Below are 23,987 nucleotides of genomic sequence, written 5' to 3' on the forward strand. Positions count from 1 at the left end.
CACAGAGACTGGCTGGGCACTTCACTGTGCCATCCAAGCAGGCTGTGTCCTCATCCTGCCTACACAAAGGGACAAGTGTGTCTGGAGGATGATGTCACTCTGAGGTGGGTTCACCTGCCCTTTGGTGTGTCCAGCCTGGATTTTGCATCCCTTGGCTGCCTGGCATGGCTCGGAGCTCGTGTCTCCTGAGGACACCCACCATCCTTTGACTTCCCTACTGGTTCCCAGCTGCCAGGCTGTGTCTGATGGCTTTATGTGGCATTGGCTGTTGTGACTCAAGGTGGGGTGTGACAGCTCCACAAGACATCCCGTGAGAAGAATTCAGTCAGGAGGTCTTGGATGTGGCAGGTGTTGAGAGGGGGCTCTGAGGTCTCTGCTCAGTGGCTTGGCCATTCTGTCCCAGATGCTGGGACAGGAGAGGCAGGAAGGGCTAGTGGCTGCAGGGAGATGGATTGGAGGAACACCAAAGGTCTGGGAGGTGCAGGGAGCAGCGAATGGTCTGTCTGGCTCCATCTCTGCCCTGTTCCATTTGACAAGAGCCAAGAGGGACAGAGACTGCTCTGAGCTGTCACCCTGTGACAGGTGTCCTGTCACCCTGTGCCTCTGAGCTGTGGGAATCTCGCTCATGGATTGAGACACTGAGGGGACACATGGGAGTCTGTGTTTCTCTGTGCTACTTGTGATGTCTCAGAGCAGGATGGGCCCTTGGGTTATTTACTTTGTCAACTTGGTCATCTGCACTGAATTTACCTTTAAAACTGTCAGTGTACCTTTGGGGAGCTCAGAGAACAGGGCTGGGTGGTGGGATCACTGCAAATTTTATGCCTTAGCCAAGAAGAAAAGCAGAACATTTTGGCCATGCTCTAAACAGGGGCAGATGGGACAGGCATCTCCACTGCTCATGGACCAGATTGTTCAGGGTCTAATGATGGCCAGAGAAGGTCATTACTCTTTTGTTATGGCAGAAGAGGCAGAAAACCCACTCCACTGTGTTAGACCAGAGTCCTGAAACAGAAGCTCTGACTGGGAATGGTGGAAAGGGGAAAGTAAAGAATTTTCTCCCCACAAATGGGGAAGGGTATGGGATTGAAACTGTCATTTTGCCAGAAATTCTGCCATTTGTGCTTGTGTGCTTTATAGAGGAAAGTACTAATTTCTGTGTACACTCACCTGAGTTAATAGAAATATCTGAGATGAAGCAGAGCCTCTTTCATTAGGATAGTGGATATTTAACACCATAGAAAGGTGCAAACACTGCCCTGTACCCTCTGAATCCCTAGTGTGCCAGTCTATTTCATCACTAGTCCTTTTGCAGCATTTTTCCACTACATGAGCACTTTTGTGCATCATGGGCTTTCACTTGAGACCCTGGTCCTCTTCCCAGGGTTCCCTCCTGCTTCCTCCAGTTTTATTTATGCTCAAGGAAGTGTCTTGCAAAGGGCTGCATCATGAAACTCCCCTTGGGGCTGACTGAGGCCACTGGAGATGGGACAGACACATCAACCAGCTTATTTTTCGTCAGCGCTATCAAAGCCAGCTTGTCAGCAAGGGCTGAATGAGGTTGGCCAGGCTTTTTGGTGCCTCCTACAATTTCAGACGTTGCCTTTGCCAGGTTTGTAGGCCGTCATTAATGGGGCTGTGTGGTGGTTTGGGAACTGCTGGGACTTGCGACCTTGCCTTGCCCAGCGCACGGGCGTTTGGGGCAGGAGGGATGCCAAAGCGCTCTGTTATATAATGTCAGTTTATATCTATATAAAAATGATAGCTGCAGGGAGCCAGCATGAGCCTCCTGGTGGGAGTGCAAAAGCAGACACTTTATTGAGTGTGCTCTCTCTCCATCAGTGTCCTCACCTGTGCTGGTCAGGCCCAAGCCCACAGCCACATGTGTGTGAGTGTGGCCGTCACATCTGGGCTTGCCGTGTGGACAGAGCGAGGATCACAACGCATGACCTGCGTCAGAGCCTGACCTTTCCTCCTGTAAACTATCCAGCAGATGTTTATAAATGTGTTTGTAATCTTTAGCTGGTAAGATCAGCTAAGAAAAATTTTACAAACAGGAAGGGATATCTAGTTCCTCAGTGGATTTATTTGCACTGCAGGATTTGTCCAGGTGAACGGTCTCGTGGCCTGAGAACCCCAAGATAGGTCTGCCTTCAGATGAGTCCTAAGAAGTTAATTGACAGAGCATTCCAGAGGAAAGCTCCTTTCTTTTTGTGGTTTGCTATGAGGAGGATTTTTCTCAGCTTTAATATCTGCAGGGGGTAGTTACAAAAGCAGCTGTTCTGTCATTAAAGGAGGATGAAGGAGTCCTGTCTGACTGAGCAGCATATTCCTTCTCCTCCATTAACTCTCTGCTGAGATCTACAGCTGAGCTGACCAAATGGTGTCAGAGTGGGGTGTTTTGGGGTATATTCTCCTCTTCCCTTTCTGTAAAGTCTTATCAACCCTTGGCTTCCAATGAAGAAGACAGAACATTTAAAGAAGAGACTGCTTTATGAAATGTCTAGACTTAATGAAAGCAGAGAGCACCAGGCCTCTCATGGGAGAACCCCTTCAGAAATATCTAGAGAAAAATGGTTAGAATTAAATTTTATGGGGACAATTAAATTCTCTTGTGGAATGCCACGCCAGAGATAAAGCCATGTGAAGCTAAATAACACATTTGGTCTATTATCGTGATCAACAGTTGTAACAGTTCTTATTGCTCTGAGTCTGTGGCCCAAGTCAAACCAGCCAAAAGCTGTACTGGAAATTCAAAATGGAAATTAAGCCTGACATAAGCTTCCTCTGGATATCACCATTAGTCAGGCTGTCCATAGCATCCAGCTTTGCAGTAAACTCCAATGTATTATTGCAGGCCTTGGGGGATCTCACAGTTTCCTTTGAGGGATGAGGTATTTTTGGGATCTGCTGGCACAAAGTGCTGCTGCTCAGCAGTGCTGTTTCCAGTCCCATCCAGAAAACAGCTGCTGGGTCTGGGCTGTCCCTGTGGTGGTACTGACACAAGGCTCTGGATTTTTAAGAAGTCATATGGTGGCTGCCCTGGTGTCCCTCTAATTGCTCTTGTCTGCAGAGAGGGAAATTCCCTGAAATACCATTTCTCAGGCCAGGGAGATGTGACATGTGCCTCGGGCAAAGCTCCCTCCAGCCCTGTTGCTGACTCACATCAGGCTGGCCTGACCTTCCAGGGCCATCTCCCACCTCCAGCACAGCCCTAGGGGAGCCTACATCCCAGGGACCCTTGTGGTGGGTCCAGAACCTCCCCTGCCCCAAATGCCATGCACCTACTCAGCAGTGGCTCAGGTCATCTCTGCCACCTTGGATCATCCGGCCAGCAGGATGTCCAGCCAAATTTGTGGCCCATTAGACTTTCTGTGGCTCAGAAGGTCCAGACTGGGGAGGTGTGGTGCTGACCCTGGTCACTGCAAGGTAAGGGAGATATTAAACTCTTGGAGAGTGTTTAAAGGAGGGCAGTGAAGATGGTGAAGGATTTGGAGCTGTTTGAGAGGCAGATGAGGAGGGCACTTGGTCTGTTCAGCCTGGAAAGGAGGAGGCTGAGGGGATACCTCTTTGCAGCCTACAATTTCTGGTGAGGGGAAGAGGAGAGACACTGACCTCTTTTCTCTGATGACCAGTGACAGGACCTGAGGCTGGAGCTGCGTCAGGAGAGTTTTATGTTGGATATCAGGGAAAGGTCCTTCCCCAGAGGGCCCTGAACAGGCTGCCCAGGGAATGGTCACAGCCCCAAGCCTGCCGGACAGCACCCTCAGGCCCAGGGTGGGATTGTTGAGCAGTCCTGTGTGGGGCCAGGAATTGGGTTTATTGATCCTCGTGGGTCCCTTCCAGCCCTGGATATTCCATGACTCTGTGGTTCTGTGCATGTCCCACAGTGTGGTGGGGGCACCCACGGTGCAGGCTCCTTCTCTCTGGAGGGGGCTGCTCTGAGTCCAGACCCATGGCATGCCTGTGGCAGGAAGCTGAGCCCCAAGCACAGGCTTCAGCTGGTGTGTAATTGCTCAGACAGCTGAGCCTGGCACCCGGCAGAGATCCGGGATGAGCACAGAGCCTGCCTGTCTCCTTGCGGGATGGGCTGAGCAGTGCAGAGGGTGAGGTGTGTGACCCCCGGGCACCCAGCCTGGGACAGCTCCCTGCCCTCTGCTCCACTCCCGGGGTCCCCACAGCCCCCCGAGCCCGGGGACGGGCACAGGACAGCGACAGGCTCCGGAGCAAAGGCACCTTCCCTGACCTGAGCCAGCCTGCAGACAGAGCTCTGCTCCTGCCCAGAAAGGAGGGAGCAGTTGAGAAAATGAATACAGTATTTGCAAGGACTTCAGGAATTGTTCCCTTGTTAATAGAACTGCAATTTGTGGAAATATGATGGAGGGTGAAGGTCTGCAAATACTTAGAGGAATAATGAGCATTGTAAGCAACAAGCACCACAGGGGAGTATGAGAAATAGATTGTACCAGACAGGCCATTTCTGCATAATTACACAATTAGTGGACTGGGGAAGACAGTGGATAACCCTTCGCAGTGTGCTGCGGTGCGGCGCAGACCGTGCTGGAGACTGGAGCACCAATTAGCCGGGATGGCTCACAGGACGTGGAGAGGCTGGATGGAGGGAGGGAGGAGCAGCCGCGCTCGTCTGGAGCGGGAGAGAGGGGAGAGCAGCCGGCGGGATGGTCACTCCCCTCGCTCTGTAACGTGGTGCTGATAGAGGGGGACAGGCGTGGAAAACCCTCACGCTGCGCTCTCCAAAGGCGCGGTGCAAATGAGGGGAGAGAGCAGGGAATAGATGTCGGCAAGGGAGGGTTTTGACAGTGAGCAGAAAAGGATGATTTTGGTAATAGTCTGCGAGAAACACAGCTCATACCTTTGGGCAACAGCAATTACAGGCAGAATTATGTAATGAGAAGGCGCTGCTTGGGAAGCAGCGTAATTTGGAGAGAGCCCTGGCTGCCTGAGCAGATCACAGGAGCTCGGTGGTGCTGAGCTCTCCTCTCCAGGCACCCCTGGGCAGAGGTGGCAGTCGGTGGCATCTCCCTGGGCCAGCTGTGGCCTCGGCTGTGCCACTGTGGACAAGGTAGAGGTGAACTGGCAGCGACCCAAAAAGACAATGGTGTAGGGTGAGAGGCCTTCCTTCAACCTGGAGGAGCCAAGTCCATGGAGTGGCTGTGAGAAGAGGGAGGGAATGGAAGTCTGGAGACGGCTCCTTTTGTGCTCCGTGTCCTCACACCTGCACAAGAGGCAGCGTGTTGAGGAGGACAAAAATAATAACGCAGGTTTGCTGCTGCTTCTTCCCTGCTGCAGTCAAAATCATTCCCCCGGGCTCTTCCTTCTCTGGATCAGAGAAGTTATGCAAAGAAAGTGCTCTCTGCATTGCCCTGATCCCAAGGCAGCCCGGAGCAAGGCACAGATCTCCCACCCCCCTCCTGGTGGGACAGAGGGCTGCCTGGAACCCCTGCGGGCTGATCTCACCTGCCTCAGTGGCTGGTGCTGTCAATTCAGGCTTTTTCATACTGAATTATTTCTGGGAATCACCAGGGACTCCCCTCCCTGCCTCCTTCCCCACACATCCTGGAGGAATCCCCTTCTGCAGCTTGTTTTCTGTGCTGACATCACCTGCTGCCCTGGTTCCTACCCAGGGAGAGAATGTCGCTGTTCTCACGGCTGCCTGAGCTCCCCCTTTCCCTTCTCCCGTGGGCAGAGACAGCAGCGGATGCTTTTCCCTGCCCATTGCCCTCCCTGGAGGATGAGGAGCAGGGCTGGCAGCTGTGGCTGTGCTCTGTTGCTGTCCCCTGGCCACCCAAAGCACGGAGTGTCACAGACAGCCGGGGTGTCAGTGCCAGCAGGGCCTGCCCAGGGGGAACACAGCTCTCAGTGCTGCATGGGAACACCAGCACCTCCCTGAACAGGGCCTTGGATGTCTCATGGTCTTGCCCTGGAAGGGATAAAGTTAATTTTCTTCACAGTGGCTCACAAATGACATGTTTCAACTTTTTGATCAAAACAACAATAACACACTAAGATTCTAACTTTTGTTGGAGTAGATTCGAGGCCATGCAATAGATTGGGAGGGGCACAGGCAGGCAGATGACCTGACCACAGAGATACTCCACACCATTCACAGCATGCTTGGCAGTAAATGGGTTAACCATCAGCTTGGGAGCTGGCTGGGCATCGTGTACTCATGGAAGGGGATGAGTGATTGCCTTTGCATCACTTTTTTGTTTTGTTTTATTCTCTTCTACTCATCCCTCACTTATAAAACAGTTGTTATTATTGTTATTTTTATCCTGACCCCCAGTTTTCTTGCTTTTATTCTTCCTTTTCTCTTACATGAGTGATTGCCTTTGCATCACTTTTTTGTTTTGTTTCCTTCTCTTCTACTCATCCCTCACTTACAAAACAGTTGTTATTATTATTGTTATTTTTATCCTGACCCCCAATTTGCTTGCTTTTATTCTTCCTATTTCCTTACCTCATCCCACTGGGGGTGGGGAGGAGTGAGCCAGCATCTCTGTGATGCTCAGCTGCCCACTGGGGTTAACCCACAGCATCTCCTCCATGGATTCAAATGCAGCACATCCAATTACCCTGCTGCTTCAGGCACATTTTCATCAGGCAAATACAACTCAGAACAACACGTGCCCTGCATAATGTACTTGTCCATCTGATCATGCTCTCCACCCACAACATTGCAGTGAGTGATGCTGTATCTGCTTTTCTTGGTCTTTTAAGGTCCTGGAAGAGATTTCTGGGAAAGAGCCTTCACTTGGGTAGAGATACAATCTCTAATTGTTTTTTGAAGTGTTTCTCTAAGGCAGAGCTCAGGTGTTCTGGTTGCTGTCCCTGCAGAGGCTTTCCAAGATGCCTGTTTGTCTCTGGTAGGACCTTGCAGCTGGTCTCTCTGGGGCTTGCACAGAACCAGAAGCAAGCTGGACCCATGATGAGGTGAGCCCTTCCTTTGTGGACCCTCATGAGCTCTTACACATCTCCTACAGGCAGCCTCTTGCCCAAGTTCAGATCTCTGGGAGCTCCAAGAGCAGCTTCTGATCATTTTTGTTCCATGTGGTCTCAGTTCCTCCTGTCCAACCTTTGTCCTGTCCAAGCTCTTTTCTGAATGGGGGAGCTAACACAAAAGATGTGCTTTTTCTGTCCTTGGCTGTGTGGCTGTGGTTTGGGATGCATTTTGCCTTGCAGACATGCCGTGGGTCTGGGCAGCAGCCTGGGGGTGTAGGTGTGAGGAACTGATGGATGTGTGGGACAGGAGGGGTGATGCTGGCTCAGAGTGCCTGCAGGGAAGCAGAACCTCCTACAGAGCTCTCCAGGCTGTGCATAGGGCTGGCACAGTGCTCAATCAAGGATCACTCTTTGATCCACTCAGATAAGCAGCTGAGGTGTCAGAGTGCCCCTTGCATAGGCTCTGCCTCCACTTCAACTCCTCCAGCTCCAGACTGACCCTGTGAGCAGGCAAAGAGCTGAGCTGGAGAGGCTTCATGCTATCCCTTAAATATAAACATTCCTAAAAGCAACTTTCCCATTTCTTTGTGGGAGGCTATAACCTGCTGGGGCCTTCAGCACTTTAGCAGAGTTGCCTCCAGAGAAAAAGAGACCTTAAGAATTCATGGAATTTTCCACAAAACTTCGTAGCCTTTTCTGGCCAGACCTAGTTGAGAGGCTTAGGATGGAGGCATGAATGGAGGATGCCCTGTTCATTGATTTCATGTGGAAATTGTTGTTGTTTGCAGGGGCAGGAAGGGGAAATAAAGAGGAATTGTTGAAGGAAACGGCAGATGGCTCTTGCTGGGATGATAAACATCCAGGAGGATTTCAGAGGTGCTGAGGGCTGGGGTGAAGGGGTCAGCAAGGAGCTGAATTCTGCTTTTAAGGTGTTTGGGCTGGCTCATGGACACAGACACAGTAACTTAACTGGAGCTGTCCCAGAGTGATGAGTGAGTTTGTGTCACTTCACAGCAGGGCTGTTCTAAGCAGCCTCAGAAGCTCAGTTTGTGAGATGGAAAGGGCAGATCTGTGATTCAAAGCCCATCAGCTGAGCCTGCTCACACACTAACCCTCTGTACTGCCCTTCCAAAGCAGGGATGGAGCCTGACCCCAAGCTCAGCATGGACTGTGTCAGGCTGTGATGGGCCAGGAGCACCCAGGGTCACAAGGAGTGACTGATCTGACAGCTGTGGGAGGGCACCCTGACATCAAAGGGCACCTGTGTGACAAAAGGGCACCCACAGAGACACCAAAAGGTCACCCACAGTGCCCATCTTCCCCAGCAGTGGAGACTGGTGTAGCCCCAGTTCTCATCTCATCTCACATGGAGCAGCTGCCAACAAGGGCTGGGATTTCTCTGAGCTGACAGTGACTCTGTTGACATCAGAGTCCGAGGGATGGGCTTGCTGAATGTGTCAGTGGGTTGAGGACACCTTCAGGAGCTGCTTCCCTGTCTTTCTGCCTGCTTTTAGAATTAAATTCAGCCGGAGTTCAATAAGATTTGGTAAAACATTTACTTTTGTGAGCAAAACTGTGTATGGCTGTAAGACAACTGCTATGTGATAAATCCTATCAGGATGGGGATTTGATTCGTTAAGGATGAAAAGGAAAGGGAGATGGTGTGTGAAATTATCCTACTTGGGCTGGCTGTGTCAGATCTCTATCAAGCATCCACAAGACTTGTCCCCTTTCAGAGCTGTATGTACACGTGCAGTGGGTGTGAGGCTGGATTTGGGAAAATGCAGATGGGGAAACTGAGAATGGCAAAAAGGCCATTTGTGCAATGCAGGGCTGTTGGGCAATGCTTGAGTGGAGCTTCGTTGTTCTTATTGGACAGATAAATAGCTGTACTTGCTGAGTGGTTTTTCTCTTTTCCTTCATGGCAGCAAGGGCTGCACAAAGCAGGATGGTATTTTTAGCTCAAAAATACCTTTCCCAGCTTGTCAGTGCCAGCAGACAAACCTGCTGCACAGCTTGTGTTGAGCTGGTGGTCCAGCAAGTGCCAGTATCTTGTCTTCTGGCAGGAGATGCTTGTGAGGGGATAACCCCCAGGGTCTCAAGAAGTGGCACAAGGGCTTTGCAGTGGGTTTGCTCCAGAGAACTGCAGGAGGGACTCTGCTTGTCAGGAGCCTCGGCTTTGCTGCTTTCATGATGCCATAGCCTTTTTGCCAAGTCTGCTGTGCCTTGTAGGGAAAGGGTCGTAGAGAAAAGGTGTCCAGCAGATTGCATTGATAAGCCAAAGGAGGATGCTGACAGTTACAGTCCTACTGTGCCTTCCTTTATTCCACATCTCCAGAAATAATGTGCAAGTATTTGTTTTCTGGCTACCATCAATTTTGGGTTGACTCCACCATTCCACAGGAGCTGGCAGTTCCAGGACAGTCCATGGAATGTGACACAGAGGTTCCCCAGAAGCTGATGGCCACCTCCTGGTGATGCCAGTGAAGGCAGAGTTAACCAGCAGTGGAAGATTGTGAGAAAGCCATGATTTAAAATGGGTCATTGTGCTCCCAGGGCTGCTGCTGAAAATGCAGCTACAGACGTGTGCGGAGCGTGCGCGCCTGACTTCGCTCCTGAAATTTGGAGTCTGCAGGAGCTGGAACGGGCTTGCTGTCTGGGTTTCAGCTAATATCAAGGAGCAGTGATGGCTCAGAGCTTTTTTATTAATCCCCATCAGGCCGGGAGGTGGTGCATTAATTTCTTTCCAGATGCAAAGCTGGCTGTTTTTCCCGGGAGAGCACACTGCTGTTCCGCCCGGGAGCAGTGCCTTCCATCCTCCCAGAAAAGGAGCCAGAGTGCAGAGCAGCAGTGTTGCTCCTCTCCACAGACTCCATTCTCCACCGAGCTGATCTGGGATCTTTGTTTGAAGAAGCAATTCCACAGCATCTGATGGCAATGGATACCATGTAGGGGATGAGGTAGGGAGGTTCTCTTTTGCTTGATGTCTGTTCTGATTTCCAGGGGATTATAAAGGATCCCAACTTGTTGGGTTTGCATATAGGCAAATCCTATTGGGAGTAAGGATTCTCTGCCTGGTAAACTCGCCCTGCTGCTCAGAATGCTGGATTTCATGCAAGAATTATCTGTGCTTAAGGTATGGCTCAGCCTCTTATGTAATTACATCCCTCCTCTCCTTCAAGCTTAAAGCTGTATAGGAATTGTAAAGACTGAAAAACCCATGTGTCGATGGTGGTTTAGGTTATAACTCTCCACGAGGCTGTTCAAAGCCATAAACATTAAAAGCTGTTTTAGAATGAAATATGAAGTGACTTGTGAGAGCACAGCCGTTCAGATATGTGCTGACCACCAGATGAGGCACCTGGGACACCAAGCTGGAATTCGGCTGCCATTGGAAGGTTTAATTGTATCAGTGCAGCCACAGGAGGACTGAAGTCGTGTGCTGGATGTAGCTCCTGTGTGTGGGTGTTGGGATTGTTCAGGAGACAGCGTATTCCACAGGATCCAGGATAAAGCTGGATCTGGAGGGCGGGTCCCTGCCCTGGGACAGGGGCCAGACCCTTGGATAAGGCATCAAGATGTACGAGATGTACACCTGCCAAGGTAAAAATTAATCTACATGTCATATCTCTCACCTGTCACAGGTGAGACTGGGATTGTGCCAATGTACAAAAATAGCCACACTGGCTGTTGCTGGGGCTGTCTCTTCCCATCACAAACCCCAGGCTGCTCAGGATGGTGGGGCCAAGACACACACTGCCACTTTCTCCTTAGACTTGGATTTTCATTTTCTGATGCTGAAGCTGAGCTGTGCACAGCTTCACCCTCTGAGCACAGTTCAGCAGAAAGGAATCTTTAATTATTCGTTCATCTGGAAAAAGAGGGAGGAAGAAAAGGTAGGGCATCATCTTAGCTGCACTTGTTGCCTTTAAAAACCTCTGCTAAACACAAGGACTTTGGAAAGGTGATCCTAAGAACACACAGACTTTGTGTCTTTAACAGGAATGGAGGCAAATATGCTGGGGTGGAGAAAGAGCTATAGTTTATCTTCAGAAATGGTGGGGAGGAGCTTAAAAATATGGTCCTCATGTGGAGAAATTGGTGGGAAAAGCTATTTCAGGATGAAAATATAATTGCAAAAGGAAAGAAAGGAGGGAGGAAAATGTGGTTTTTATGACACAAATCCATTCAGGACACATGTGCTGGCAAGGCAGCTATCCCTAGGAGTAAAACATCCAAGTCTCTCAAAATTCATCAGATTTAACACCTAAACCAAGAGGATGGGCCTCATTGTGCCTGGTAAATGCTGTCTTATGGATTTAGGTGGCTGTCTTAAGCCTTCATGGTTGGCCTGGGGACAGTGCCCATGGTGGGTTTCCATTCACACAAGATACGAGATGAGAGCTCTAATCACAGGTACAGAACATTCCTGAGGATTCTAAGAAGCCCTTTTCCCAAGGCTGAGGAAAACTGGGTGAGATTGGTTGGACGTTAAAACATTCTCAAGAAAATGAGTAGAACTGGGAGCTCTTGGAGCAGAGGCCAAGAAAGGTGAGGTTTCAGAGTCACAAGTGTGGACAAGATTTAGCCCATAGATGTCCTATCTTGGTAGTACCAAATGCCACAACTGGAAACAGTAAGAACATTGACAGATTTAGTAAAGGGAAAAATAGGTAGCGATCCATGTACATCTGGAATTATGATGTGTAGACAACAAGCTTAAAGACATCTGGAGGGAAATTACCCATCAAGTAGAGCTCAAGTACAAAATTGCAGGACTTTACAAACAAATTAGCTAAGAGAAATATGGTAATGAGCCAAAGTGGAATAACCATGTGGGAATCATCATTCATAATGACACAGAAGACACTCACTGGTCAGTAACCACTATTACCTTGCTTTTCGAAAAGAAACAGCATCATGGACTGCTGCTGTCCTGTGACAAGGAAACATGGAGGGTCTGGAGAAGAAAAGGCTTCAGGGAGACCTTATAGCAGCCTTCAGGTATCTAAAGGTGCCTACAGGAGAGCTGGAGAAGGACTTTTCACAAGGGCATAGAGTGAGAGGATAAGGAGAATGGCCTTAAGCTGAAACAGGGTAGGTATAGATTAGATATTAGGAGGAAATTCCTCCCTGTGAGGGTGAGGAGACCCTGGCACAGGTTTCCCAGAGAATCTGTGGCTGCCCCATCTCTGGAAGTGTCCAAGGCCAGCTTGGACAGGGCTTGAAGCAATCTGGTTGAGTGGAAGGTGTTCCTGCCCAAGGCAGGGGTGGAATGACATGAGCTTTAAGGTCCTTTCCTCTGCAAGGGGAGTGTTGGGAGGTCTCCTCTGCCCCTCACATACAGGTGAAGGAGTGTTTGACTAACATGTACCAGAAGGCCAGTGCTGGCAGGAGGTCACTGCTCCATGAGGTTTTTCTGTGAGATCATCATCACCTGGAGGTGAAAATGCTCATAAAATCAGCAAGAAAGACAGAGACTGGTGGGGTTTCAAGGGTCAGTGGGAAGAAAGAAGCTAAGAGGGTACTCAGTGTGGCTTGGCACGCTGGCCCCTTGAAAACAAAAAGAAGCTTCACCACAGAGACTGGGGCTGTGAAAGAGCAAAATAGTTCCTCTTGGTGACTCTGTCTGGCAGAGCAGGGACTTGGTAGGACCTGCAGTAGAAACACAGAGGGACAGATTTTTCATGTGAAGCCCAGTGCCTGAATGTAGCACTTGGGAGTTAAAAGGCTGGGAATGGGTGGCAGTAGGGATTTTGCCTCTGTATTTTCCTCTGTCCACAAGAGACAATGGAATAGCGCCTGGTTTTTGTGTTCTTAGCTTAAGTAGGATATTGCAAAATGGGATAGCCACAGATATGATCCTGAGCTGGGGAAAATGCCATACAGCAAGGAATGGAAAAAAAAAAACCAAAAACAAAAACAAACAACAACTAACAACTTGATCTGTTTAGCTTATCAAAAAAGAAAATTGAGGGATAACTTAATTACAGAGTGTAAGTACTTCCATGGGAGAAAATACCAGTTGCTGAAGGGCTTTTTAATCTAGAGGAGAAAACAAGAGTAAGAAACAATGGCTGGACAGTGAAGCCAGATATTTCACTTCAGAGCAGGCAGACATTGTTAACAATGAGAGTGATTAACCACTGGGAGAGGATCCCAAGGGGGCTGATACCTCGTTCATTTCTCCATGTCCACACACCAGGCGGGAGCGCGTCTCTGGAGGACACGCTTTGCTCACCAGTGCGGAGCTGGGTTGGATTCATGGATAACTGGATCTAATGTGCTACCCAATGCCCCACAACCTCTGGCCCCTTTGGGCCTTTGAAGCCCCTAGCTGCTTCTGGGAGTGATTTGGCAGTTCTCTGGGGCTTTCCAGCTGGGGATCCTGGTGGACTTTTGAGATGTTGTCAGCATGGGCAGCCCTGCAGAAGGGGATTGGGATGACTCACTCATCATGTGTTGGATTTTGGAAAGGGTCTGACCCCCAAGCAGGTGAGATGTGGGCTTATCCAACCACCTAGAACTCCCAGAGATGGAGGACAGAGACAAGAAGTGCAGGTAAGGGCTCTCCAGCTATTCCTTACTTTTGGAAAGACTTCGTGGGGCAGCAAAGAGCTGGGTGCAAGGGCAGGTGAAGTCACTCTGATTTATGGTGGGAACAACAATAGGAAGAGAAAGGCCAACCTAACCCCTCTGCAGGATCAAAGCAAAATGAAAATGGTTGGCAAACCTCTGCCCTTTTCTTTAGACTCCACTGCCTCTCTCATATCACTGTCTGAACCTCAGCAACTCCCAAACCCACCCATTTCAGTGATGCTCCAGAAGCTGTTCAGAACTTCCAGTCAGAGGCAGAATCAGCAGGTGGAAAACCACCTCTGGACTTCATGTGTCCAAGACACTCCCGGCTGAGCTTCTCCTGTCCCGCAGCCCTGCTTCCCTCACCCTCCCACTGCAACCCAGGGCATCTCTTCAGGCAATTGGGAGCAGTGAGCAAACGGTTAAAGTTTTGCTTCTCCACCCAGTGGTGGGTGTTGTCTGTCAGAAACAATATAAGAACAGTCGGAAGTTGCAGCTGGCAAGTAACATTTGGAGTAGCAGTCGTGGGGCATATAGATCTGGTGTGGACTGTCTTTTCCTGAGACTGTAAACACTTGTGCAGAATGTCCGAGAGCAAGAAAAAAGTGAAAGGAAAGAACAAAAAGAACAAAGAAGGGAAAAAAGGGGAAAGAGAACCTGACCCAGGAAAAGGTACTTCCCATTTTTAACAAATTTTACTTAAAGGAAGAAGAGACGAGCCAGCAGGAAAGTAGTTGTGGGTTGCATGAGGGTGCAAATGCCAGGGACTGTTTGCCAGGCGAGTGTGCAAATCTCTGCATCTCATTCATATTTCATGCTATTATAGATCTGCTTTTGTTACAGGTCTGATTTCTTCTTCATCTTATCTTTTTTCTTTCCCCTCCTCTTTTTCTTTCCTCTTTTTAAATTTTTTTTTTTTAAATTTTTGCTTTCGTTTAAATACCCAAAGCCCCAAGCCTTCAGGGCAATATGCTCTTTCATGAACAGCAGTACTCAGCTCCTGTCATGGTGATAGGGGAATTGAGGGGGTTTGTGCTGATTCTCTGGGGGTTCTGCTGTGTGGTGATTTGCTGTTTAGTTGGCTGTTTTCTCGCTCCTTCCTGAGGTAAATATCAAAAGCCATAATTTTGGAGGATCACGGGTACTGTTCCTTGAGACAGACCAACTCTCAGAGATCAGATTTTAGTTATAGCCTCGGTTTTTGAGGTAACTGCAATGACCTGTAGTAATAGACACACGGGCTCTTTGCTGATATGCTGATACTCCTGAAATCAGGCTGTTCTTCGGAGATCTGACTGCTCCTTGCTGACTGAGTAAGACAATATTTATGATATTGCCAGGATTAAACGTTTTAAGGGATACAGTTCCATTCCTGAGTACATGAGTAGTGCAAGAACTGTCTTGGAAAGATACAGAAGATTTGGTGGTAATGCAGCCCAGTGTAATTCCTTTCTCTCTCATGGTATCAGGGAGGGATTATCCTGGGCTGTTTCTTATCTGTGGTTTATCTGTCAATGCATTTGGAGAGAGCAGCGACTGTGTCAGGCTTTGTGTTTTATCAGTGTTAAAAGAGGCTCCAAGCTGGACCGGGTCCTGTCCCGAGCCTGTCAGTTCAGCTCCTCACTTGCCTGCCTGCAGTTCTGCTCTTGGTCCTGCTGCAGTGACAGGAGTGACAGCTCTTGACCTGAGCAGGCTTTGCACTGGCATCACTGGTGGCAGGATTTGCCTCTTCCCCTTTTCATCCCTTGACCCTGAGCATGGGGGCTCTGCTGTGCCCAGAGCAGGGGCTCCTCCACCAGCTCTGCCCTGAGCTGCTGGGATGGCAGTGGGTGCTGATGCTGTGGCAGGCTGGTGACATCAGAACAGAGATGGGGTTGCTGTGGGATCTGGGAGGAGGCTTTTGGAAAAGCTTCAAGACAGGGAGCTCGGAATCACCAGGCAGGAGCAACAGCTACTTGAAGATGATGGGCTCTGCCCTGGGGGCTCAGGAGGGTGCAGGGGCTGAGGGGTCTCTCAAGCCATGACCAACATCACCCCTGCCCCTGTGCAGAGGGCACAGGGCAGTGCCTGCATTGTGGGCATCTCCTCTGCTGGGAGCAGGAGAGGCTGGTGCACTGGGAGGCACTGGCTCGGGCACAGCAGGGACACTGGGACTGCCCAGGGAGCAGCCACCTGCTTTGAGAAGGGCCAGGTGTGATCTGAGGCTCAGTTTTGTAGTGCCACATCAAAGCCCTGCAATAGTTCACTGCCCTGGAGAGAAAATGGAAAGACTTTTTACCTGTCGTTACTCCCACTGACATTCCAGCCTCTTCTGGGATGCATCATCAGGCTGTTTTATCACATATATATCTCACAATTGGCACCTTGACTGAAGTGCAAAACCCTTTTCTCCCTACTAATGGATCCAGAGTAGAATTGGGGATGACTGCATTGATCATTGGGGATGATTGCATTGATCATTGGGGATGACTGCATTGATCATTGGGGGTGATTGCATTGATCAGGTCATGGAGTCACCATCCCTGGAGGTGTTCAAGAAATTACTGGATGTGGCACTCAATGCTCTGCTCTGGTTGAAAAGGTGGTGATTGGTCAAAGGTCGGACTTGTTGATCTTAGAGATCTATTCCAACCTAAATGATTCTATCATCCTGTTTGTACCTCAACCAGAGAACTGAAAGGTTCTGTATTTGGCTCCTTTTATTTGCATTCCTTGTTAATTGGAGAGTTTAGATCCAGGTTGCTCCTTTGCCCTGTATCGCTACAGAGGTTGCCCTCTCTTTGCTCTGTGGCTACATTAGAAGAAGACAGTTGATAGTCTCTGGTGTCTCTGAATCCAGCCTCCCTTTGGGTTGGGCTGGTTGGGTCCAATGGAACCTGAGAACACCTTTTCACATGGTGGGTCACCTTTGCTATGTGATCTAAGGGACACTATAGCAGTGGCTCCCCAAAAGAACCTGTAGAAGTGAGGAATTCCTCCTCCAACCACTTCTGAGTGGATGCCCCAGTGCAGGCACACAGACCCTCACTCTGGGCAGCAGATCATCCTGTGGACCGTCTGTTCAGCTTGAGGCTGGACCTCAGGCTGCTCTCCAGCAGGCTGATGAAAAAACCAGCCCTAGCACACACCAGGGCACTGGCTGGGCACTGTCAGGTGCAGTTGTGTTCTTTGTTTTCCCAGGCTGTAGAATTTCCCTGCAAAAGGGATATGCTGACCCCCCCTGAAACCAGGAGGCAGAAGGGGAATCTACAATAATCTCATGCAATCTCTACAGATAGCAGAACAGCCCAACTCGTGTGATTGTCTGTGCAGGGGAAAGTAAGGGAATGATGGCAGAGTGCAAAGCCTTCATCCTTCACACTGCATCCCTGACCAGCCTCTGGTGGGGGCCAAACTTTGATCCCTGGGGCGTTCTGACAGTCTTGATCTACCCCTGTGCTCTTGGGTGTCTGCATGGAAAATTACACTCAGACACCCCTTGGGGGTGTGCTCTGCAGAGCCCCAGGACAGCTCTGGCATGGCCAAGGCTCACCTGGACTTCCAGAGGTGATGTCCCAGCCCTGCCAACTGCTCTGGGGGAGTTGCCCCAGGTAAAGCTCTTCACTGCCACTGAACCAGAGCAGCAGGAGAACCTCTGGAAGGGAGAGAGGGCTGAAACAGTAGTCTCAGGAAAGAGCTGATTCAGGAAAGAGCTGAAAGATCCATGTGCCACGGGGTGTGCTACATTTCCCCTGAGGTCTCTAAAACTCAGGGTAGGAGAGGATTTGTCTTCCACTGTGGCTTTTAACACAATTGTTTTGGCTTCTGTGAATGTGTAAAAGAGGATTGCTGATCTCATGTGAAGTGCTAACTTTGTTCTGAGGACAAGGACTGTCTTTAACCTAAACTCATATTTTCATGCCTCTAGCGATGCAGCTGCCCTAAAGTGAGAGCCTTGGCTGCAGCTTTAGCCAGTGGAAGAGCCTGTGAAGGCCTCCAGAGGGAGATGGTGTCCACCTATGAGCACAAACCATGAGGATCCCTCTTTTACACTTTTGTGACATGCATTGAAAAATCCTGTGTCCCACCCAGCACACGTGGAAGGCACACCCTGCAGGGACTACGTGAGCTGCAGGATGTAGGAACAGACCCACAAATTAATGCGAAATGCTCCCACAACCTTCAGGTCTGGGAGAGAATTTCCTCTCTGTGAGAGAAGATGTATTTTATTGTGTACTGTGTGTGGCATGGGGCAATCAAAGTCGTGACATTCAGACAAGACTGTGAGTGCAAAAGGAGCTGTCCTGGCACATCCTGAAAGATTTGGAGTAGACTCTGAGGAAATGGGACAAACGGAGCAAGACCAATGCCCACATTCACAGCAGAGCTGAGCAGCAGCAGAGCTGTGGCAGGGGATTGGGATGAGAAGAAAAAAGGGCTGGAGGAAGCCTTGCCAGGATGATGGGCAAGGCGCAAATTGAAAGGGGTCTGCATTTCATCTGTACTTTTGTGAGGTCACTTGGGGAGAAAAGACCAGAGAAATGTAAAGCATTTGGTTGGTTAAATTCCCCAGCAATTCCAGGCATTCCCTCTTATTTTTATTTGGTGTTGAGAAAAACATTGCATGTGTTTCATCTTTTTGTTGTTTGTCAGTGCTAAGAAGCTGGCAGCACAGGCACTGTGCTTTCTCTTGAACTGCCCATGGCAATTGCTAATGCTGGAAAACTACCCAGAGAGCAGGTGAAGAGTCTCTGCACAGAGTATCTCATGTTTCAGTAGGAACTGCCTTGACCTCAGTTCCCAGATGAGTCAGGAACTGGAAGAAAGGTTGTGCAGAAGAGTATTGCAATTGAAACTCCCAAAGCTTGAAGGGGAAAGGTGCCCCTGGGCACGAGCCAGCAGTGGCACTGTAGCAGAGGCAGGTGCACATTGCCCAGGTCTATGAGCCTGGGGTGCTTTAGAGTTACTAGAGTTTGCCATGTTATCACAGAGTTTGGGGAGACCTGTGGAAGCCCCTGGCAGGTGCTGAGTGCAGGCTGTGTGGTGGAAGCTCGTGGCCTCAGAGATACTCAACAGCAGCACAACCATGGCACCTCTGTGTGGGCTGTGTCCATGCTGCAGGGTGAACATGCTCCTTATTTGTTCTCAGCTTTCTCCTCACAGGAAAGACTCCAGTTCTAAGGAACTCCTAGAAATATTAGCCAGAAAGGTTTGTTTACAAGAAGAATAACCCACAGCGGATATCCTACAGTAGCAGCTCTGTTTTCTATAAACACCCAGACACACAAGGTACCAGATGTCAGCTGTGCTCCAGGATCTGTCCAATGCATGTTTCCCCTGGCTCAATCCATGGGCTGGTGCTCCATGTGGCTCGGGGCACACATGGGGACAGTTACCACGCACTGGGGAACGTGCAGAAACTTGCTCAGCTTTGGGAATGCAGGGGGGTCTGACTCACAAGCTCCAGTGATTCATGCTGGGGTAAAGGAAGAGGTAAATCCCAGCTCCTTTCTGGTCTTCCCTGGAACCCTGCTGAAAGAGGGATTGAACAGAATGTGCAGCTCTGTTCCTCCACTGTCCGTGGCTCATAGTCCCAGGTGTTAATACAAACAGGAGTTATGGGAGAGGGACCCAGCAGGGTTGAGGAATAACCCATCTCTCCACGCAGGCAGACTGCAGGGCTAGGAATGCCTGGCAGGGGCAGGATGCAGCAGAACAGTACATTAGTAAGTAATCCCACTATGGATCCAAAAGCTGGTGAGTCAGAGCCCTGGGCATTCCATCTCCAATCCCTTTTTGGAGGTGTAAGTAACCTGGGAAAGGCAGTCTCTGGAAAGAGGAGGAACATCTGGCGAGGGGCTGAGCACAGCCTGGCTGCTGACCTTGGAGGTCGTGCTCAGCTCATTCTCCTGCCTCATTAATGTGATGGGCTCCAGCTGCAACCTGGCTGAAGGAAAGCTGTGCTGCCATGGGCAGCCAGGCTCTGACATCCTTCCTCCTGCCTCTGGACTGTCAGAATCCTGCTCTGAGAGCTGCCCTGAGCTCTAGGCTTGGCTCAGGGCTGAGCTCCAATGGAACTGCAGCCAAAAACTGCTCGGATGAGATTAGGGCAGGTGATCCTGTGGTATAACTCCTGAGACAGTGAAATGGGGGGAGATGAGCCTCCTGTTTCTCTGACCCCCTCTCATTTTCCCTCAGATTCCAATCAGTGCTTTCAGGTGCCTGAGAGGGGATGCTCAGCATGGGGGTTGTGGGACCCTGTGCCTTTTCCAGTGCCTGAGAGCTCTGTTACAGCTCTTGGAATATCCGTGAGTGGAGCTTTGGATAACACACCTCCTGCTTGGGTGTGCTTGTTTCCTTCTGGCAGCAAAGCCCCATGAAAAAACAGGGCGTCTCTTAAAGGGAACTTGAAGACATCAAGTTCTAGAGGAACTCGAGAGATGCAACTCATGCCTAGGATCCTAAATCCAGGCTGCTTCCTTTGGCTGAGAAGTCACAAGACTGTGAAATCCCAGTAAAGGCTGGGTGTCTGTGCTAGAAACAGTGTTGAGAGCAGAGGCTGTGAGATAACCTGGAGCTTTCCTTTAGGAAAGCTGCACCTGTGTCCCTGAGGATGAGGCTGAAGGCCATGGAAGGCTGGGTAGGAACCTCCCAGCACTCCTGGTTCTCCCTGGGTACTGTGTGCAGCTCCTTGCTCTGGCTCCTGGCAGCTTGTGCTGTCCTGGGGCTGGCCAGGGACATGCTGGCAGGGAAGGCACTTTGGGAGGGCGAAGGCCTCTTCAGCAGGACTGGAGCTCAGACATGCATCACCTGCTGTGCTGACCTCCTGTCTGGGACAGGACAGCAAAGTCACATGGCTGGGGAAGGGCACTCTGCCCAAGGGGGAAGCTCTCACTGGACCCACAGGGGACTGACTGGAGCAAAACTGTTCCCTCCACATCCCACATGGCAGTGTCCAGAGCAGGGAAAGACATGCATGGCCTCCAGGCTGAGTCCTGTCCTGGCTCTTGTGCTGTGCCCAGGCTACAAATGGTGTTTGAGCCAATGTGACCTGGGATGGTCTCCTGTCCTAAAAGGACAGAGCTCCCTTGTTGCATTTTTGAGATGTTTCAAATTGTAACAACAAATACAAGAGATATTGGTAAAAATTAAACATTTTAGGTAATTAATAACTCTGGCAATTAGGCTTGGCAGACTCAGTCATCAGTTCTTATAATGGATTTTAGTCCGGGCATGTCTGGAAGGCCAGAGCTCCTCGATACAAGGGAGAGGAGCTTTGCAGAGGAGATCAATAAGCCACACGAGGCTGTCTGTGTGCAGCAATGGTGTGATCAAACTTCTGGGGAGTCTGGTGGGCCTGGAGCTCTTCTACAATGTGCTTCATCCCTACTATCCCCTTAGATTTTTGACTACAAATAGAAGCCAGAACCCAGTTTTTCTTGCTAAATTTTCATCCATGGTGAGGATGAGACTCTCCAAGTCTGATATTTGCTGGCTGGCACATCAGAAAAAGAAAGACAGCCACAAGTGTATGAGATGGACAGAAAAAGTGTTCTTTAGGCAAGCTGTGAAGCTTTAATTTACCTTAAGACTACACTAAAGTCAGGTGCTTTAGTGTTTAGTTGGTTTATTTTTAAAAAAAGATACCCCAAAAATTTGAACCAGATCTCCTACATCATTGACCGATGTTTGGAAGCCCTTCAGAGAAACTTTTTTTGGTGCCAGAATTTGCACATTTGCTTAATTTGAGGGTAAAATCAGATTGAAACCCATCCAGCAGGTTCTCAGCAGATGTTTCTCTGACCTGTCTCCTCTGGCTTTGTTGGTGGATGTGTGATATGTACCAGCTGACATCCAACCCTCTGGCTTTCAACAGTTTTTGATTTGAAGGCTGGGACTTTATTCCCCTCCCAAACTCTGTGTGTGTGCATGTGTACATATGTTTGTGCTCATATTATTTTTTTCTTCCACTTTGAAGTCCATAGGGCTTTGCAAGAATTCCCTGGTTCCTGATGTGCTCCAGCCCTCTAGGGGTGTGGAGATGCAATTTTGGCTAGCACACTACTCTGACAGAGCCTGTCCCAACCCTGATGCTCCCTCTATGTCTCCTGTACATCTCTTCCTGCAGTCAAACCACTGACAAAACTCCCATGCTCAGCATCTCCATCTCTGGTTCAAAGCACACCAGAAGAGCTCTCTGTGTCCCAGCTCCTTCCCACCTCTGGGCTCGACCCCTGTGCTCCTGGAGAGAAATCTCCTTGGTCTAGGGGCAGGCTGGTCTTATTCCAGCAGTAGTGCAGAGATGGGTTTGTGGAGTCTCCTCAGAGCACCTGGAGCTGCCCACATTGCTGATGTGAGGAGGCAGGTCAGCCAAGGAGTTCAGGTGCCAGCAGGATCTGGGTGTGGATGGTCCTGGGGGTCAGTGGGTCAGGGCCTGGAGGCAAAGGTGCTCCTCTGAGCCTGGCCCTGTCCCCTTTGCCTGTTGGTGTAGGACATGAAAAAAAGATGAGAGACTCCAAATATTTCAGAAGCAAAGAGCACAGAAAGAAGGCTTTTATTGTCCAATTCTTACTACCTTTTATAAGGTGTTCCCATACAGACTTAACACGGTTGGTGAATAGGAACGACACCTCTCTGATCCCATTGGTTAAACCAGAGAAACAGCAGAACACCACCTGGAGAAAGATTGTTCTGAGAAAGGAGAGTTGTTTGCCAAGATTGTTTTGAGAAGCTTTCTTGAGAAATTTTTCCTTGGGAAAAAGTTAGCAGCTGCTAGCAGGCTAAAATCTCTCAGACTCAGAAATATTAGGCCCACACCTGCCTGCACTGCATGGCTGTTTGTCTCCTGTGCCCAATTCTCAGCTCAGGGGAATGGGGCAGGGCTGTGTCACTAGAGGACACAAAAGAACCACACTCACCCATCAAGTTGAGAAGTGGGAAGAAAAAGAGAAATTTTATTATGGTTTGGGGTTTAAATAGGGTTTGGAATTTGATCAGCGACTGGGGGACGAGAGTAACACCTGTCTGACCCCAGTGGTCAACTTAGAAGTCCATCAATTTGTCCTTCCCCCTTGGAAGGAATTTATTATTTACTAAATATCAGGTTTTGTTTTTCTTACAATTTGTGAGAAAGCTCCAGTCTAAGAATGAAAACATCAGAAGGCTGAAAAATCAGGGCAACAGGGCTGGCAGAGAGAAATGTGGATTTTGGCCCGGGTGGAGGGAGAGAAGGAGGATCCTTTAACTGCTAGCACAGTCCTTGTGCACACAGGATAACCAGCTTCAGCTGTGCCCATGCAAACCTACTGCTCTCTGCAGGAGAGAAACCTCAGCTGCATTGCAAAGCAAAAAAAAACAAACAAAAAACAAAAGCCCAAATCCCACCTGCCTGACTTCCACTGCAGAGCTTGGAGGCAGGAGGAATAGTGGTGAGGAAGAGACCTGGGAGACACCCCAGTGCCCACAGCTGGGGGAACATTTCTCCCTTTTGGGTGGACAGCTGGCAGTGCAAGGCAGGGCTCCCTCAGCCTGCCCTGCTCTGTGCCTGCCCTGTGATGCCATTGAGGGTGGGCTCAGCAGCTCCAGCTCCACATCCAGCAGACCCCAGCTCTGGGCTCTGGCTTCTGCCACAAGCAGAATGAGCTGCTGGGTTTGTGCTGTGGGTTGGATGCCTGAAAAGGGCTGAGTGGTAAAGTGGTTTGGATGCAGAGAGCCTTGCTAACAGGTCCCTTGCTCACAGATGCAGGGTGGAGGTGCTGGAGCAGGGCAGGATGTCTTTCAGAGGCCAGGAGTCTCCCTGATCACTGCCCCAGGCACAGCTCGTTTCCCTTGCAGAGTTCTTTCGTGCTTCATCTGCTCATTCAGGCTTTTGCCTGAAGGGCAAGGACAAAGAATGCAATGAACTTCTCCTTGGCATGGAAGTATATTTTGCTTCACATTTGTCAATAAATGAGATTAGGTTTCTGTATTTGTGCTGAGAGGCTGCGTGAGAGGCACGTTTAATGAATGCTAAAATAAACTCTCTGGATAGCTGTGGGGTAACAAACACAGCTAAAACTTGCATCTCAGGAGAGATCCTGACATTGCAGAGATGCCAGTTATATGACCAAGCAAAAACGAGTCAGCCCAAACCTAAAATTACCCTGGATCCTGCATGAAGTGATGACTCGGTACCAAAAGCAGGGTGTGTATGATACTGACTGTGCTGCTTTGCTTGAAAGAACATTTCCAACCCAGTCCTGGGTTACCTCTCCCAGTTCTTCCGGGTATGGATACTCTTTGTCCAGATTCTGAGGCTTTTATCCTAAAAAGATCATCTCAGAAAGATGGGAGGCAGCATGAATTGCCTGTTCCCGGGTGTCCTTCCCACTGCCCACTCTGATACCAGGGCCCTGACTCCCCCCTTTTCTGTCCAGCAGGGCCAGTGACACCATGTAGGAGTGAGAAAACCTCTCTGCTGTCAGAAG

General features: G+C 49.7%; 1 protein-coding gene across 4 annotated transcripts in view; it reads left to right on the forward strand.

Annotated features, from left to right (window-relative positions):
• The first annotated feature begins 13,904 nt into the window (after positions 1 to 13,904).
• NRG2 (neuregulin 2) overlaps positions 13,905 to 23,987 on the forward strand; it is an 84,772-nt gene continuing 74,689 nt past the window's right edge. For 2 of the 4 annotated variants that reach the window (XM_083871594.1, XM_083871595.1), the window contains exon 1: positions 13,907 to 14,214. In XM_083871594.1, coding sequence (XP_083727720.1) covers positions 14,127 to 14,214 — 88 coding nt within the window. In that variant the 5' untranslated portion in view covers positions 13,907 to 14,126. Of the gene's footprint in view, positions 14,215 to 23,987 lie in introns of all 4 variants that reach the window. The other 2 variants (XM_083871596.1, XM_083871593.1) reach the window with 2 other exon arrangements.

Source organism: Zosterops lateralis, assembly GCF_965231275.1.
Source record: "Zosterops lateralis genome assembly, chromosome: 14".
Classification (NCBI taxonomy): Eukaryota; Metazoa; Chordata; class Aves; order Passeriformes; family Zosteropidae; genus Zosterops; species Zosterops lateralis.